The sequence below is a fragment of the Lytechinus pictus genome, chromosome 7, assembly GCF_037042905.1.
Source record: "Lytechinus pictus isolate F3 Inbred chromosome 7, Lp3.0, whole genome shotgun sequence".
Lineage (NCBI taxonomy): Eukaryota > Metazoa > Echinodermata > Echinoidea > Temnopleuroida > Toxopneustidae > Lytechinus > Lytechinus pictus.
The window spans coordinates 27,504,946-27,524,043 of record NC_087251.1 but is presented as its reverse complement, the minus strand read 5'-3'; the positions used below and the strand labels follow the sequence as shown (position 1 = coordinate 27,524,043).

The 19,098-nt window shown below is 37.3% G+C and overlaps 2 protein-coding genes across 2 annotated transcripts; one reads left to right on the top strand and one right to left on the bottom strand.

Moving 5' to 3' along the window:
• On the top strand, positions 1 to 6,336 carry LOC129264634 (uncharacterized protein C2orf73 homolog). Its single transcript, XM_054902542.2, has 4 exons — positions 1 to 245; positions 969 to 1,372; positions 1,704 to 1,816; positions 2,305 to 6,336. Exons 1-4 carry the CDS (start codon positions 184 to 186, stop codon positions 2,608 to 2,610), a joined length of 885 nt encoding a protein of 294 aa, XP_054758517.2. The 5' UTR covers positions 1 to 183; the 3' UTR covers positions 2,611 to 6,336.
• A 1,734-nt stretch (positions 6,337 to 8,070) lies between these two features.
• Positions 8,071 to 17,888, bottom strand: LOC129265327 (uncharacterized). Its single transcript, XM_054903334.2, has 5 exons — positions 16,255 to 17,888; positions 15,060 to 15,913; positions 14,387 to 14,612; positions 13,149 to 13,292; positions 8,071 to 11,183 (listed from the first exon to the last, which is right to left on the bottom strand). The coding sequence occupies exons 1-5, from the start codon at positions 16,520 to 16,522 to the stop codon at positions 10,879 to 10,881; spliced, it is 1,797 nt and encodes a 598-aa protein (XP_054759309.2). The 5' UTR covers positions 16,523 to 17,888; the 3' UTR covers positions 8,071 to 10,878.
• Positions 17,889 to 19,098: the final 1,210 nt, after the last annotated feature.

Below are 19,098 nucleotides of genomic sequence, written 5' to 3'. Positions count from 1 at the left end.
GTCAACGGAGTGCATCCCGGTAGTCAACGCATGCAGCGCTGCTCGGTATTATAACCCGGCCGGCCGTATAGGCTTGAAGTTGAGATCACTTGCACTGGTACGGAACTTGTTACAGACTGAGGCAAATTTGGTAGCCGCATTATTATCTGATATCCATAATCCATTTGAAATTCACTGGAAATCATGACAACCTACATGCCGCCGATGCAGACGAAAGCGAGAGCAGAGAAGGCACCACCGCATGGGTAAGTTCAGAAAGAGTTAGGCCTACTTTGTCTTTAGAATAAAAAAACCGCGAAACTTGAGACTTGACTGAGTCTGAGTACGGTAAAGTTAGGCAGGAAACCAAGCAGGGCAATTTATGTGTGGGAAACATGTCAATATGCATACTGTGTTATTCAGACGAGACCTACTGTCTCAACATGGTGGAAAAATATTGAATTTCAGGCATTTAATGTGACAGCCTCAAAAAACAGCATTTTCTTATCGAAATCTTGTGTTTAAAGACATGGCCTGTGCTGTGGAGCACTATTTTTTTGGTTCAATCTGGAAATGACTCTCCGATACTTTTACAATCTAGGCCCTAGGCCTACATGAAATTAAAAATATTTCTTTCAAATTTTTTTAATGAGATTTTTTGTACACTTACTCATAAGAATATAAGGTACATTTAATTGTGTTTGTTGAATTTAAATAAATTCATGTTTAAATTTGAATTAAATTTTTAGGTGCGCACTGCGCAGACATACCCCCCCCCCCTTCATACTAACATTACATTGTATGAGTACTGACATAACAGTAGGGTAACCATCCTAAATATGTTTGGTTCTTCCATGAGATGAAATCAATTTAATGGAGTATAACGGGGGACACAAAGTCATTTGTCTAAAGGGAAAAGATCATGAAATGGTAAGGTAAATCTAGATCTTATCAAGTCCCTAATCCTCTCTCCATCTGTAATTTTACAGCCTAAACTCCACAAACAGAGTCTTTGGAAACTACGATGAGAAGAACACCCGTGGCATGTACAACGGCTCACACTATGCCAGGACATTCAAGGGAGAGAAGCATCCTTCCCAACCCCAACCGAGGTTAAGTTCGGCCACCAGACACAACAAACCCCACCCTGAGGGTGTCGGCTTTCTCATCCAGGACTGTGCGACCCTTCATGACCCCATCTGTGATGTCAAGACAAAGGTCAACCCTAACGATGCTCACTGGTGGCCTTCCAGGGAGAACCCAAACACCAATAAGAACCCGGTTTACACCAAGGACACCATAAGCAGGAGTGATTACAAGACGTATAAGAATAGACCTCAGGGACAAACGAGACACGGTAGTAACCCAAACACCATGCCTGCACATGGACCAGGTGAGTTAAATACTTTTAACGTAACTTATTATCTGAGGAGAATGCCCCAGCCCTTGTTGCTTTCCTTGTAGGCTAACCTTTTAAAACCAACATGCCCCCATCCTCTTCCCTCCACATTCTTGCTATTTGAACAAGCAAAACCCTGTTGAACACTATTCATGGTGAATATCTTTTCATATTATGATAACTTTCAGTTTTAAAAATACCTAATCATTTGACAGGAGATTGACGCAATTCTCTATGAATCACTACAATTAACAATACTCCTGTTATCTTCTTCATTTACAAAATCATCATTGGAATTAATACAAATTTTTTTTTGCTGTTTCAGTTCCTGTAACACAATTAGCAAACCCGACCGGACCTAGACTTCTGATGGAGCGAATCTCATATCAGCATGGTTATGACAGCCGTAAAACAAACAACCTACAACAGAGGGGCAAGGTATGTATAGAAAGGATAATCTGATAAAATGCAATGATAGGAACAGACAGGCAATACTTGTAGTGTGTTTGTCCTAAAGAATGGGAATTTAAAAGCTCCTCTGTAAACATAACATATCACATTTTTCAGGGCTAGAAGATAGTAAGTTCTTTCTTCAAGGCTACATAAATTAATGGCTAATGGTCAAGGGGCATGTAATATGCATTTTACCTTTTTTTCTTCAGTTTTCATAAATACGATAGTATGAGGAATCTAAAACCATTCAGATGGAAATAAATGTTTTCTTCCAAGTTTCAAAAAGCTTCGCAGTATAGCTTCTAGTTGTATTTTACATCACTGATCCACCCCCCCCCCAAAAAAAAATGTGCACTAAACACCGTTTGGTATCATTATGCTGCATAAAGTGGACAGTTCCTCTATTAATCACAAGAAGTGGACAATTAAGTACTCAAGCGGTTTATTCCCATTGTTTTCTTCTATGTTCTCAGCTCCATGGAAACTTTGTATGGGACGTCTTCCACCCCACCTCACAACCAGACACCAAGGATGTCCCCTCAAGACCAAGACTCCCAGGGCGGGGCAGCGAGGGCATGCGCAACATCATGATGCATGACCTCACCCACGAGCCTAACCGAGCCGTCCGGGAGGCGCAGTTCCCCAGTCAATACCGACCCCTGAAGCCCATCGCTGGGAAGGTCGGGGGAAAGCAAGAGGGAAAGATCGTGCCGACTGATGTGCCCAGTGCCGGACTCAGACATGATACAGTGCCAGCTCTCCCTCCAATTGGAATGTAGGATGGTGAACTGCTTTATGATTATGTCCTACAGAGTTTAATGGTGCTTCCTTTGGTGGTGTGTTCTTGATTCAGATCAGACTTCCAAAATTCCATTTTTTTCTTAATTATTGTGCTGATAGATGGCATTTGCCTTTACTATCTTAAGGTAAAGGATTTTATTTTTCATCTTGCTTCAGTCAATTTTAAGTCTTTGGCTTTGATTCATGATCCACCCTGAGATTGACAAGTTGTCATTCATTAGGAGTTACCAAAGATGCATAAATTAATGGAAAAAAAATAATAACTATTAAGTCACCAGTGCCATAAGTTGAGTCTCGACAATTTCAGCACTGGGTCCTACTTGAGATGTTGAAGTCAAAGCAGCTGCAGGCAGCTGATGAACAGTAACTTATCTGATCAAAGTAACTATTTGATATCAATTGGATAACATTGAATGGCCAATTGTTTGGCCAGCATGTACTCATCAATTTTGAACTGTCATATTGTTTGTTTAAAGCTGGACTTTAAGCTTATAGGGACACTTATTGCACAAAATTAGAGTGAAGTTCATCTCTAAAGATCATTGGGAGGATATGAAATCAATTATTAGAGGTTATATTTTTAAAAATACATGTTTATGTTTTCTCGTTTTGAAATGCTACTTTATTTTTACTGAATCATCATAATTCATGATATTTTCCCAGCATTGGCAGTGCCTCACAATGGCTAGACTGACTGGAATTTATAACCATGCTAATGATAGTCCAAGTTATTAGATTCTATTTTGTAAATGCTTTATTGACACCAGTCACTAATTTGTGACTGATCTATTCAAAATGTTTGAGTAAGTCAATTTAAAAAAATTCAAACATCAATTTGCAAATGTTGGTATCGATTATTCTATTTTCTTTTTTAAAATTGAATTATCCAGGGACTCGATTTTAAGGCGCGCGAGAGCGATCGCGCGCTACATGCGCGCCTTAATCCATTTTTGGTAGCGCGATTTATAGCGCGCCTCGCGATAGCTGACCTGCGCGAAAATGCCTAAAGTCGCCCTCGAAATCACCCAAAATCATGCTTTCGGGGGCGACATAAAATCTGAATGTCGCCCCCGAAATTATTGCCGAGTGATAACAACTCAACGGCCCACTAGTGCCATAGGCTCGAGCTCCGCTTACCATTTAAAAACCATCCAAAATCCACACTCAAAATCACGAATAAGCCTTAAAAGTAGCGAGTAGCGCAGTTTCAAATTCCGAAGTTGCGTTATTTTTTCTGTACCACGTATTTCCATACACATGGTACCAGGTATGGAAAAAAAAATCAACGCAACGGTCGGGAAAGAGTTGCATGTATAGGGGTCCATTATGACTACCACCGTGTGCCATTTTGAATGCACATGTTTCCCCTACAGATATCACAATTCTGTGATAAAATAATTCGAATTACACAGGAAATAAATCCCAGAGTCTAGTAACCTAGCATTGGTGAGTTGTCATTCGGCTTTGCTTTTCAAAACGGCTTATTAACTTCCAAAATAAGTTATCTAATTTATCAATTATAACTAAAAAATCATTTGTTTTCTTTTTCTAGGGGATGAGGTATTATATCAGACAATAAATCATCAAACAAAGCTCCATCTTTTTTACAAGGACGGCGGCAGGCTCACGCATTGGCGCTTTTACTAGCTAGCCAGTTGGAGCTCTGTCTCTCTGCCAGAGCTCTGGGGGACAATTCGCTCAGTAAAGGCCTCAATGATGGTGATTTTCTGTTTCAGACAGAGTTTACATTTCAGGAATATTATTCAAAACTGCCAATAAAGTTTGATGATTTCTTCATTGTCATGTATATATTTAAGTTCTTAATGAATACATTCTCACCAAATTTAGACTCCCCCATAGAGAAATTAAATTTTCATGGAGATCTGCGTTTTCAAAGAACTTCAGGAAAAGTTAGGGTATGTGATGGGCCTTTAATACATGTACATGGCTGACTAGGGTATTGTACTTGAATAAATGGAGTAGAAATTAGATATTGAATTCATTTATATCCAAGTCCAACTCACAGTCACACACACACGCACACACCCACACACACCCACCCATCCACACACACCCACATCCAAGATTCTAAACATGATAAATAACTTTAAAAATCATACAATATTTAATATTAAACAAAAAGTAATAATTCCTTAATAAGTGAACAGGTATTCCTCAAAATACAAAAAAGTAGCATTTAAAAAGAGCCCCCGAAATTTGACAAAAAAATTAAAATGGAGCCCCCGAAAAAAAAAAAAAAAAATTGTCAGTGACTTAACTTTTAGCCAAAGTCAAAACCTAACTAAAACAGGTTTTACAACACACAATCTAATTACAATACATTGTAAAACAATTATAAATACTTCCTTTGGTTGTTGATTGTAATTGTATAGTACATACATTTCCTCCATCCATTTTGTTAATTGGGCAAAAAGCTCCCCTTGTATGTTGAAGAAGAGCTTTTTGAAGTGCTCCTCTACCGCTCTCCTTAAAAGTTCTAGGAGAGCTTTTTATTGCTCCCCTTATAATTATAAAACCGAGTCCCTGATTATCTCTAAATTGATTCATGAATCTAGTAATTATCTAGTAATGGAGAAGTGGGGTTATTCAGCTATGTTTACACGTATGAGCCTTTCATTTTATTTTGTATATTCCAATTTTGAAGTTTTGCTTATTTTATCATTTATATATTGGCATGATGAGCCTTTCATTATATTTTGTATATTCCAATTTTGAAGTTTTGCTTATTTTATCATTGGCAAACTGTGTATGCCTAATGTACAATTGTTTCATGAAAACTTGTGAGAAAAAGACCCCCCAAAAAATGATTAGAAAGATAATAATAGTTTAGTGGGGAAATTGAAATCAAGGAATATTGTAGATTTACATGTACTTGAAGCTTTTTACTAAGGTATCATGTGCAGTGTGATTTTGCACAATGGAAGTAATGGGAAAACAAATGCAATGTAAACTAGAACATTTTACTTTGCATGGAGAGGGAGAATTTTATCTTGCCAAATTTTTAATTGGACGTATAAGATTTCATATCTAAGACTTGTTGAAGGGATTGTATTATTGATTTGTTTAAATAAGCGTTGGATCCAAATGGACAGAGAACATAGAGGTGACCCCCCCCCCCCCGCAAGAAAAAAAGAACCCGTGATAATCATACATCTTACATTGGAGTCTTTGGAGGTATACATTGACAAGTAAAGCAAATTTGCCTTTAGTGATATCTTTTTTGGGGAGAATTTGTGCATTTTCCCTGCCATATTATCTTGGATCCTTGGTACTGTTCAAATGATTATTTAAATCAATTAACAGTCTTTCAAGGGAATGTAACCTTTTTTAGGTTGTCATTTTTTTTAATATTTAACAAGTGGAAAAACAGAAGAAGAATTATTGTCAATATTTGACTACTTTCATTCTTGCCAGTAATATGATCGACATGCACTATAAAGTATATTGTGTTATATTTTGTACTAGTCTATTGCATTAATGTGAGGATTCCGTCCATTGGCTGAAGGTTATTCGTTTTTGTGTTGTTTTTTCGAGAAGTTCAGTACTCTGTAGTCTTCTCAGCTTGTATTACTGATACAACTATGCAAAATTAAGAGCATGTGGTTTTGTACATTTGTGTTTATGTTTTTATAGTGCATATAAATTTGATTTGTTGCTGTTGAAATAAATTTATATTCAAAGTATTTTCATTTACATTCATCATTGCATCTGAGTTATAGTTAGATTATAGTTAGTGATGATGATGATTGTTATTGGTGGTCATATTGATAAGATGATGATGATAGTAACAGGGGCCTCTGAACGTTTTTGAAAGGGGGGCTGATCATGCAAAAAATCACAATCGGATGGTTATTTTTACATTTTTGTCATGGTTTTGGGAAAAAGTGCGGGGGCTGAAACCCTGCAGCCCCCCCCCCCCCGTTTCTGCGGCCCCTGGGTAATGATGACGACGACGATGATGATGATGATGACTGATGATGATGGTAATGGTGATGCTTTGAAAAATAATCAAACTTTTAAAATTAATGAAATTTTTACTTGACAGGATTTTGATTACATTACGTGATCTGTTCTGCGGTGAATACCTTGGACTGGTGCTATGTCAGTATATGAATTATATTTGAATAACCACAAGCCAGTTGGTTGAAATAACCCAAACCAATGAATTGGCACTAGGCTTTTATCATAGTCATTATCTAGTTATTCTACAATGCGTCTCAGAAAAAAAATATGTAACTGAAAATTATTGATACTTTATCATAACTCATCACAGATATGATTAGGGAATGACATATCAATTTAAAGCTTAGATTTTTACCCATAATTACGATCTAGCTCACTATGATGCCTCGTTCCACTATAAGTGAGTAAACAAAATGAATAATAGTTGCAACAACAAAAAAGATCTGGCGGATGGTATCACATTTTAAAATGAAAATCCTATGTCTCTAAATTTCCATATTTGCTCTTTGCTCAACTGCATCAAACAACGCGCGGCGAAAGCGATTCTGGATTCAGGAGGGGGCATCCAAGTGGCCATCCTTGGTGGATGGGAAGGGCTCTGCTAAAGTTTATCGGTGGCAATTAGGGGCTGAATGCATACATTTTCCAGGGGTGGATATTTCCTAACAAACATGAAAGTACATGTACAAGATAGGGAGGAATACAAGAGCAATGCTGGTTTCAAAATAAAGGCATGACTTCTGAGTGTAAATGTATACTACGTACTTGTAATAGGCCGAATTGCCATGCTAAATTCAAATCAATGAATCGAGACAGATGATACTTTAGCAGAATTTACACTCATAATTGCGTTTCTAAATATCTACACTACTTATTTCTTGAATACTTAACTTGAATATTGATTTAGGTCTCTATCAGATGGACATGCTATATACAGAGTGCTTGCAGACTCCTGACAAGTAAGGTTTAGGCTCAATTGCATTAATGTTTACATAATATTCCGCTTTTTCCTGTTTTTATTTTTTATATTTGTTCTTCTGATGTTCTGCCTCTTTTCGTTATCCTGTAACTATCGCGATCCGTGATGATTTATGATAAAAACATGAATATAAAAACGAATAGACCGATCGAATCGATTTCATGGCATTTGGTAAGCACAGACTATTACGTTAGGCAAATTTAGAAGAAGGTACTTATATCAAATTACCCTAGTGGATCCTTAAAATGCGGATTCATTATTTATTTTCTTCAAGTTTTAAAAATAATCACTGCCTATCTGATAAATGCCCGTCTAGTACTATTGTTATTAAATTTCCAGCCATGCAGTTCAAAAGGGAATCGCTGGAATACCCCCCCCCCCCCATTTCATTACAGATAATAAATTATATACAGAAAATACTTATCAGTAGAACACAAGAAACGTAATAATGATGACAGAACAAAATTTGCTTCAATTTCATTTTGAATTTTTTTATTGGTTTCTTTCTCAAGAAAAAAAGTATTTTTTAAACGAATATTCACATGACATCGACAGCTCGAGAAGATAACACAGTATGCCTAGTCGAAAACGTTGACTTGACTACCGAAAAAAGGGAGCATTATAACATTGTACCAAAATTGCCACAAATCAAGGCACGATAATTACTAAACAATACATACAGCATGTCAATATTTCATGTACACAAATAATTACTACTACATTACCTTTTTTTTCAATATACCATTAGTTACACCAACGTCACACATGACGTCACACCAACGAAACAGACTCCAGGTCAATCGAATCTAACACGTTATTTCCAAAGACGTTTCCGTTCACGTGGCTGCAAAAAATAACCTGCGTGGTGGAAGTTTCAGGCATAACAGTGACCCCCTCTTTGTGTTTCCCTCCATTGTTAATAAACATAAATCGCTAATAAATCTCTTTAATATTTAAACAACGTGCAAGTCACAACAATAGGTATAGGCCCATTAGTGACATTTACACTGCAGCTTCAAACATCAGGCTTACCGACTGATATAATACCATGTTTTGAATGTTTCATATACATTTTGCAAAATGTGATTCGCACAGATCGACATTATATACCCTAGGATTGTTCCTCTAGCATGGTGTATTAATGTGCAACGACTGTTCTGTAATAATAATGATGAACAGATGGCCTACTTTAATCTCTCTGAACTAGACAGAGCATGCAGGGTAAGAAATAAACAAAAGGAAAAATGGGAATAAGAGTTGAGGAGAGGGAGTAAGAGTTGGAGAGAAGGGGAGAGAGGTGATGAAAGGGAGCAAGAGGTGATGAGAGAGGTGATGCTCTCATATTACTTTGCATTATTATTATCGGCATGCTATACCACCAAATTCACTCTACACATTCAGTAATTGTGACGTCATTATAACAAGTGATACGTGACATGAACTCGAAAGTTATAAAGTGAGAAAGAGAATTAAGCATGCGAGTATCGTATAATTCGTATATTAAAATTTTTCCCACATTGCAAAATTCATCTACCAACTCTAGTAAAAGATCCATAACACACTTTAATAACAAAATACATGTGCAGTCCTAAATTCATTCGATAATATCAATAAAATTTCGTGTAGCAGACATTTTCCAAACCATATGAGTTGAAATATTCAAAATAAAATGTTTGGATGAGGTTGATGAGATGATAAAGTATCAGGGTTACTCGAGTTAACAGCGGGTTTGTTTTGATTTTTTTTTTGGGGGGGTTAAAACTAATTTGCTACTAATAATGATATACTTTTTTATAATTAGGATACGATCGTGATTTACTAATAGTGGCAAGATATTAAGAAATCTCATCACAAATATTATTTACACCAAGAGGGTTTTCCTACTGAACGAAATCATACAAACTATAACCAAAATAAATACTACATACAAGGACATTGCATTATCGATATAGTATTGATTTGCTTTGGACAGAGCAAGATAACTATGATACAGTGCACTCATTAAATAGAAGGCTTATATGATTATGATACTGAAAGATTTAGTTAAAACATTACGAATTTAAAATATTAAAAAGGAAAATGTGGTTTCAAACGTTACAATGCTACACAATTAACACAGTTACAAAGACATAATAAGATGGGCAAAAAAGATATTCTCGAGAAAAAAAAATGATATCCTGTCAACCTAGATCGGGAATATTTTTTACATCCAATAGCATGAAGCCCATGTTTCAATTTTACTTGCTTGACCATGATAAAGCTTCCTCGTAATAAGATGCAAGAATGAATGCTTAAAGTACAACTATAAGATATATACTTTGCAGCGTATCATTCGAAAGACAAAGAAAATCTTCAAATTGATTGCACTCCGTTTTCAAAGGAGCAAAATTTAGAAATGAGAATGGCCGTCCCTAATAGGCAACAGAATCGTCGTTTATAGATCATTATAAAAAGTAACAGAATCGTCCGTAATATCATTAAAAATGAACAACAGAATCCTCGTTCATAGATCATTATGCAACGGAATCGTTAATAGATCATTATGATATAAGCAATGCAGATAGTTTGCTTTATCGGGAAAATGCATAACACACATATGCAATGTTCTTTGTTTGAAAATCTATTTACAATTTAAATATAATCACCAAGCATTGGTTTAAATAGAGCTGAAGGAGGATATAACTTCTCCTGTTTATGTACAATCTGCACAATAATATCATAAAAATATCATGATCATAATATAATTAGGGTAATAATGATTGTGTCTGATTCTTTATCAGAACCATACCCAGAAAGATGCATTTTTAAATGGCATCTTTTCAAGCGTTTGAAAGTAAAATGAATTCTACACACACACATTACGTTGCATCTGTTAATTTAACAGATTATGAGGTTTGCGTGAAACACCTTTTTGTGCTCATAATTTAATACCACAAGATAAAGGTCAGTACATTGACGAGATGACAAAAATGATCTGAGGCACTATTTTCAAGACGGTTCTCAAGCTTGATTGACTTGTTTCTTTCTCTCACTATAATACAATACTAGCATACAACCCACAGAATAGCATATAAATATTGCGAGAAACTTTGGCGAGTTGTTCGTGAATAAAGCAAAGATATAACGAGAGGCGGGTCCGGGTGAGGGCGGGCCAGGGATCCGACTGCGCGTCGTTCCTGTTTCAAAAGCAAACCCTGAGCACCCATTTCGCTGTCACCTCAAACATGACAAGGACCCTGTCACAAAGGCGATTTCTGTTTTTTTTTTTCTTTCAAGGAGACTTCTAAACAATGGTCAGTCTCTCCTCCAGTCGTTTCGCACTCTTTTCAAGTTCTTCTGTTTGTTGTTTCTGCTGCTCCGCCTTCGCCATGGAGTCTTCCAGAGGCTTGATGGATAGTCTCCTTAAGTTTTCAGGGAGGGCATCCTCTGGCAAGGCATCTAGCCCTGGTTTGGACTTCTTCTCTGGAACCCATTTCTTCCACCTCTGGACGAAAGGGATGGCAAGGGTAACGACGGCTGCAAGGAGGTAGATACCACCCCCGATGTAGAAAGCGACATCGAACGACTGCGTTAAATCGTATGATGCACCTGAGAAAAGGAGAAAAAGACAAAAGTTCGTAAGTCGATCGATACCTTGTTTTCTGAATTCGAAAGATTTGGAAAACGTAATTTTACTTCGCAGATATCCCTCTTTTTGGGCAAAACTAATAACCAAAATCATAATGACATTGATTGAAGTCTGATTTCGCGCCGATATTGGACACCATCAAGCCACATCACGCCACAAGGTTGTCCAAAGATGTCATTCGCTAACTACAACCGATCGGCATTGGGCGTAGAAGGGCACTCGGATCATGTCTAATGGGCTGTTATTCGAATACTATAGGTCTCAGGATGTCCGTTTTCACTGGGCATACGAAACAGGAGAGCAAATGTCCTTCAAACACTGGGTTTATTTTGTCATGAAATTCAGATGTTCTGCAACGTGACTGAATATAAAGAGTACATTGTGTTGCATCTGCAGAACAAGGACAGTCAAGTTTACACTGATAAACTCGGATCGAAAACAGATGTTTGCTCTGTATACATTCTTGTTTGGTCAAAAATAATGAAATGACCGTTGAAACCAACGCTATTGGTATAATCAGATGATCAGACTGGCATTTCGAGTATGAAATAATTAAACAAAAAGGGCATTAATGCCAGATACTTTGAAGAGGGTCCTTGTGGCGGCATAATGACCGAAGTTATCGTCAATGGATGACGAAATGCAATCATCAGTACCCGTCATCTTTAGCTATAAATCGAAACAATAGTCATCGGATACTCATAACCTGACGTTGTTTCTCAATCACTGATAAGACAGGGCAAAGGTATAGGATTTTTTTAACAAAGCCAAAATAGGACTTTACCAAACCTTGGCAATAAAAAACTTAAGTCATGAAATGATTGGGGTTGGGCAATTTGATGCCAATTGATCACTGGGCCAAAACTCTGAAATAATCCGTCAAATTTGAATTTTAAGAAAGCATCAGAACTTTAAAAATGAGGTAAAGAGCAGCAAGGAATATTTCTGTTTGCAATGAAAAATGGAATGTCGGAAACAAACAAGATATAATTAAGTATTCTCGCTGCGGCACATGTCAGGCATTGTGTCAGTTAGCATGTACTTGGCTATGATCCAATCTAAAACAAACAAGCAATTACTGGAGGTGTGTCTGATAAGGTGGAGGTGTGTTACAAATCAAAGGTCACATGATGACAATGGGACTGATAGCGACATAATCACTTAAAATGGTGGATATCTCCCCAAGTACTTTTTATATTGAATTATCTCATTTTACGAACTTTTAAATACAGTCTTAAGATGCATTCAAGCAAATGGTAATGGTGATATGTTACCGATCCTTTATTCCCGAAAGTGATTCATGCATTCTGCTGGAAACCTTCACAGCCAACCTCCCGATAGCTCCCACAAATTGTACAGTTTGACCCAAGATAACAATGTGAATTAAACCGAAAGAACCCACCCAAACTATTGAGGACAGTGGCGATAACTTAAGACAACATGGAAGGAGCAGTTCAGAGCTTTATTCAATTGAACTTTCTTTGCAGGAACCGACCTCTAATCAGATTTTTTTAGTAGAAACTTTCATGTTTAATACAGAATCGAGCAAACGTTTCGCGTGGAAATCTGACTTAATTAATATCATTTTATGTCATCCAAAACTTTGAAGAAAGAATATCCTAGACATGCTAGATTATAACCATTGATGCAAGTTACTTCGATAATGCCAGATTTACAACAACGACATGAACTCTAAACCGACCGATGGTATGCTTTTGCAACACATCACTTCATTATTTTGCTAAATCATCAAATTTCAAAGGGATAAATTATACGGACTCCATCAACATGATCAAGTCTGTTTCGTTTCAGTTTTGCCTATCTCACAGAACATATTAGAATTAATCCGAAGTACACTTCCAGTGCCATTATTACATTTCAATCAAAATCATTGCATGTTTCTTCTGAATGACGGATCTTCTTACCTGCTATTGAAGGACCGAATGTGATACCGATGCCAGCGGCTAGAAGAGTCAATGTCCATGCCTCGGCTAATAGCTTATGACCAAATAGATCCATTGAAACTTTGAGCAGCATACTATTTACAATTCCTGTCAGGGTACCTACAACTGTAAGGCATAAAAACAACAAAATTATTTTAAAGGAAAATTCATAGATCCGTAAAATTTTACCGACAATAAAAGGCCAATTCCATCAAATGTAAGTTAAAAAAAAACGAAACTGCTTGTGTTAGCAAATTTAACCCAAACTCTTGAACAAAAACAAAGGCCATGCAAAGGGAATCTCAAACTCTAAAAATATTTTAAAAAATCACTTTCGATTTATAGTAAACAATAGAAGCTTAGCTCGGTAAAAGGTGGGAAAATATCTGAACGACTATGGGGACATAATCTTGCTTCAGCTATGGATGTTTTTCATACGATTAGAAATTGCTCCATGACAAATTCTTCAGATGGCCGATGACACTTCAATCTCTGACAATTTGTAGACAGCAAATGCTTCTGACTAAGTTCTTTTCTCTTCTCTACCAGGTATTATTATGTATTTTACATAGTTTGATTGAAGCTTCGATATATGTCCTTTCTTCTATTCTTTCTATTTCTTTTATCTCTTCCTTCTATTCTCCTCTTCGTGTTGTTATTGTCGCCGTTTTTGCTGTTGTTCTCCTTATTAATTTTCTTCCTCATCCTTTTCTTCCGTCTCCTTCTCCTCCTCCTTCCCTTTCTTCTTCTATTCCTCACCCTCCTTCTCCTTCTTTTCTTCTTATTCTTCGTGTATATTATCTATATATCTAATCTATTGGTGATAGTAAATTCTGATCTTTTTTCTTTATTTTTTAATATGTAAATAGTAAAAATTTACAATTTTATTATCTTAATTCTGTATGTCGAAGACCCCACTGGAAATTAGCTTTCGAGCTTTCGTGGGCCATCCTGTGCAAGCCTGTTGTTTTAATGCTACTGTATACTACTGTATGTTATGGTGACTTGCCAAATAAAATCAATCAATCAATTCTGCGAAAGTAATTACTGAATAGATTGTGGAGCAACTGTCGTCGTCAGAGATTCTGTGATGGGAAGCATTTTTTCTGCGAAAATCCATTGCAGATATTTGTTTAAAATTGAGAGTAAATGGTTGATAATCTGTCATTTCACCTTTGAACTTGATGAAGGCAACGTCATTGGCATCAGCCTGAGCTTACCTATTGCGTAACCGTAGAGTCCTGGAATGGTGTCAATGACCAGCAGACACATCGTCACAGCACCCATGATGAGGTTACAGATCGGGTAGACGTATACGGTGTGGAAAGGGATGTAATCTCCAAACATAGCCGAACTACCTCGACCGACCATGTCCGACAACCCGAAGACCATGAGGACGTGGACACCTTTTGCTGATGGGATGCCAATAGTTTCCATGTATTTTATCTACAGAAAATAATAAGAAAAATACTTAGGGGGGATTCAGGTTGGATCAATACAAGCACTGCGGAATACTAAAGCCCTGACATATTTTGTTAGCGTTATGTAGAAATTGATGTACAATTATGAGGAAATACATGTATTACAGAGCATCGTGGATATTTTCAACCTATGATCAGTATATCATTCAGAACATTCCAAGGGAACTCGTATAGGAAAACAAATTACTATACATCTGACGTCTAATAAAATACAAATTAAACTTCTGTGACTGTCTAATGATCTTCCACTGATGAGAATGATATGGATTAAAATGACCATTCATGTGAAGTGTCTTTCAAAAGAATATTGACAATAAAGTTCCTCAAGTTTTAAAGTACACCATTGACAGCATAGCTGCTAACCAAAGTAAATTCATGGTGTAGAAGTAAAAGGAGAAGATGGACAACTTACAAAATTAACGAAAGGAAAGATGAGCGACATGTTCATGAGAATGTTGGCGGCCCCCCATAATAAGATGCCTGGCGCCTTCATCGTGTGTAAGAAAGCCTTGATGTACTGTTTGGTTGTATGCTTCGGCGTGTTGTCTGGTATGGGAATCCTTCTTGACCGTGTACTATCTCTTCTTGACCATGTGCTATCTCTCCTGATAAAACTAACGATGCTATCACGTCTGCTGCTCATGGAGCTATTTCTCCTCATCTTGCCTGTGCTGTCTTTCCGGGAGATCGAGCTCTCTTTCCTACCATTCTGGTCATTCTTCCCTGAGTTGCTGCTTCCCTGACGTCCTCTAGAGTTCGACCTACTGTCTTTTCTTGAGCCATTACTTGACATCTGTGATACGTTGCTATCGTTACGCGGGAGCCCTTCCTCCCCGTCGCTTGGTAGCTGAGTTGTTGGAGCGAATGATACGCTTTCTTTCCTCTGCACTGGCGCCGTACCAGTATGGCAGTTCTGATTGATATTCTCGTTGCTGAGTGCAGATTCCTCGATGGTTGAAAGTTGCGTGCTAAGAAGAACTGGTTCGCCAATTTGGAAGTTTCCTTTGACTGGGATATACCCATTTGTCTGCTGTGCTTTGAATACATCATCACCGGTGTTGATCTCATCATCATTGTAATATTCTTCCCTGTTCTCCGAGTCTTCCTCTTCTGAGATTTCAATTTCCACGTAGTCGATTTTCTTCCTGAAGAGAGCAGCGCAGACGAGTCCGTGTACTAGGAGACAACAGCCCAGGATGATGAAGGTCTTACGCCAGCCGAATTTCTCGCAAAGGATCTCGACGGCGGGATTTAGAGCAAGTGAACCTGCAATGACAAAATTTGATGAGAAGTAAAATAGCATTTTCCCCATCAAATAAATGAAATATACATGGATAAAAAGTGTGATGAGAGAGGAAATACCCACCAAAATGTATTTGGCTATAATCATTATCTTGTTTTCACTAAAACTAATCTTTAGCCTTGGCCGGAAACACGATCTAAACATTGTATCATGCAGTTTATAATATTAAGCTATTGTCAACTTTCATTCAACAATGTTTTTTGGTAAATAATTTCATTTTCTATTCAAAGAAATAAAGATAAAGGTATTTCCGAATATTCACTTTCAATTTCAATTAAAATAAACAAAAAGTTTTGATACCAACCTATACTCCATCCAAGAGTGGCGAAACAAGATGCACGGGCGCTGTTCTTCCTCGGGAAGTAGGTGCCGATCAAATTTAATGATGTGTTATCGATGAAGTTGCTGCCGACACCGAACAGGAGACTGTAGGTGGCGAAAAGGTAGTAGGGGTTGGGCACGGCGGCCGAGAGGAGGAGACCGGCGCTGCAAAGGAGAACGCCGACGATGGCGACTTTACGATGTCCGAAGCGCTTGAACAGACCGGTCGAGATCGGCGATGCTGCGAACATTATCCCAAAGGCTACTGACCCGATCCATCCTGCAGGGAAAAGTAACAAAAAAGAAGAAATGATAACAACGAATCTTGAGAGGGTGTCAAGACCAAATGCATTTGTTTACAGGAGACTACAATCTGTGGCGAAACTTTCACTTGCGTCAATTTTCAGTAAGAGAGGAGGTAAGGAGGAGGATGTATGGGGCAGGCGTACGATGCAGTGTTGTCTATTTTCAATGGTTTGACATATTGAATAAAACTCAAGATTTTGTCTTTGGAAGTAATTGAAACATAATGAAATAAACAATATATAACAGAATGATTGCAGTGCGAGGAAGTTTTATTCAAAATCAGAACCACATTATGCATGTCAAACTTTGGGCAGTTGTTGGTATCACAAGTTTTCACAACATTCAACACGACTCACAATCATAACTATCTTGGCATAATAGCTACATGTAGATAGTATTTTCGATTGTTTTATCCGGGGGGACTATATGCCCTCATATTTTACCCCTATACCCGCTAATTATGTGATTTGTTGTAAATGAACTTTATTTTAGTTGCGGTGTTTTGTTCGGATTAATCAAGTGTGGTCGTAATGCTGGTATGAAAAAAAAAATATGTAACAAAATGTACGTGCTGAAAATATCTCAATTCGTGGACCACAAAGTCAGTAAGAACTCGCTGCTTTCGATGCGTCACAATAATTGTACAACTATTTTCTCTTCATCATCATTATGTGTGTATACATGTATATGCTAATGGTTAGACACTTTCCTCCTCTCTTCATTTTTATCAATACTATGCAGGAAATTATTTTGTGGGAAAGTGAAAGAGAAAGTTACCAGACGAACTTGACAAGAGAATACGGTATAGTGGGCGTCGATCAAAGAGATTTCCTTTGAGGTTTCCTATCAATCCTGTTTTTCTTATTGTTGCGGACATTTAATTGTGTTCTTTTATCTCACATAGTTTCCGTCCTCTAGCCCTTCTGTCAAAAAATCTATATATTTTCCTTGTCTAATAACCCTGTCACTTCATAGCTGTTTGACGACATCTTCATTTTTTTTTATTTCACTTTACAATTCTAGTCAGCCGTTGGCAGCGCAAATGCATTTTTCATTCTAGTCATACGCTGTAGACTGGTAGATACACGTACAAATAATATTCATCGGTTATAAAAGCAGCTGAAAAAATAACCTTGAGATAAAATAATATTCGTTTCCCAAACAGAATTGTTTGACGGCTGTATGTAGTGTCATTAGGAGGGAAGGTAAAGTTACATCTTGCAATTTATTGGTAGAGCAAATATGCCTAATACTCTGTCGTTATTCTGTCCAAACGTGTGATATTTTTTTATCTTTTACCGAATATTCCCCAATGCATTGCTTTTGCAAATAATAATAATAATTAAAAAAATGTGTAAAACGTTGGTATATAGGTGTGCCCCCCCCCCCCCATCCGCTCCGACTGCCGCGGAAGATATCTATCTTTTGTTTATTTGTATTACAACCTGCTGATTTCTCAGTTTTTCTCTCCAATCCTAGCCCATGCACCGTTTCTAAATTCCCCAGTTAATATTTTTATCTGATCACTGCTTACTAACACTATACCCCCCCCCCCCAACTCGGCCCCTGCTGCGTAACTCCATGTAATGATCTTGATGATATAATAAGGAAATAGATTATATAGGCTCTGTGGCCGTTTCATACAACTGTTCGCAAGTTAAAAGTGACTTTAAGAACGTTGGTGAACCTTTCTTGAGCGCGAAATAATCATCAATGATCATTTCATGGTGAACATCATTTACCACAAGAAAGGATCGATTCTTAAAGTCACTCTTAACTTACGAACAGCTCTATGAAACGGGCCCCTTGTCTCATACATGAACTTGTTGTACATGTACGTGTTATACTTTCAATTTTCTGCCAGGTTGTTATTTCCTCTTATCAATTACCGTAACTGCAAGCTTAAAGGATCTGAATACCCTCTCCATGATAAGATAAAACGTAAACACACCGACACAGCTGATAATTTATTCAATGGGCATTCATTCATGTATACGGGTTCTTCTCAAAGTCACCTTCAGCAAAACTTGCCAAGCTGAATTGAGAGGCATGAAGAATCAGAACAAAACACGGGGCGTTTTGAAAGAAAATGACAGAGAGAGAGAGGGGGGGGGGGGACATGAAATAATAACACTATGAATTCACAAAAAAACGGAACTTTCAATGTCACCTTCATCAAACCAGCCATAAAATTCGTTAGATCTAAAGACTCAGTTTAGTGCTCTCCAGTTCGAATAACAAAAACATGACAATTTATATCGATTCATAAGTGCTATTCCTCATTAATTTCAAGTTGACCGACTCCATTATATAGCAGACAAAGAACTCAAGGACCTTATATTATTCAACATAGTCGCAACTATATGGCAATCCCGTATGAACTCATTTCGTGTCTTTCTTCAATATTATTTCAATATATTGATTTAATTTACGTTAGAAATTATCCCCGGGAGAGGGCACTTACATTGACGAGTGGATACCATGCGAGTAAAAAAAAAACACGTAAAGAGGGTGTATTTTT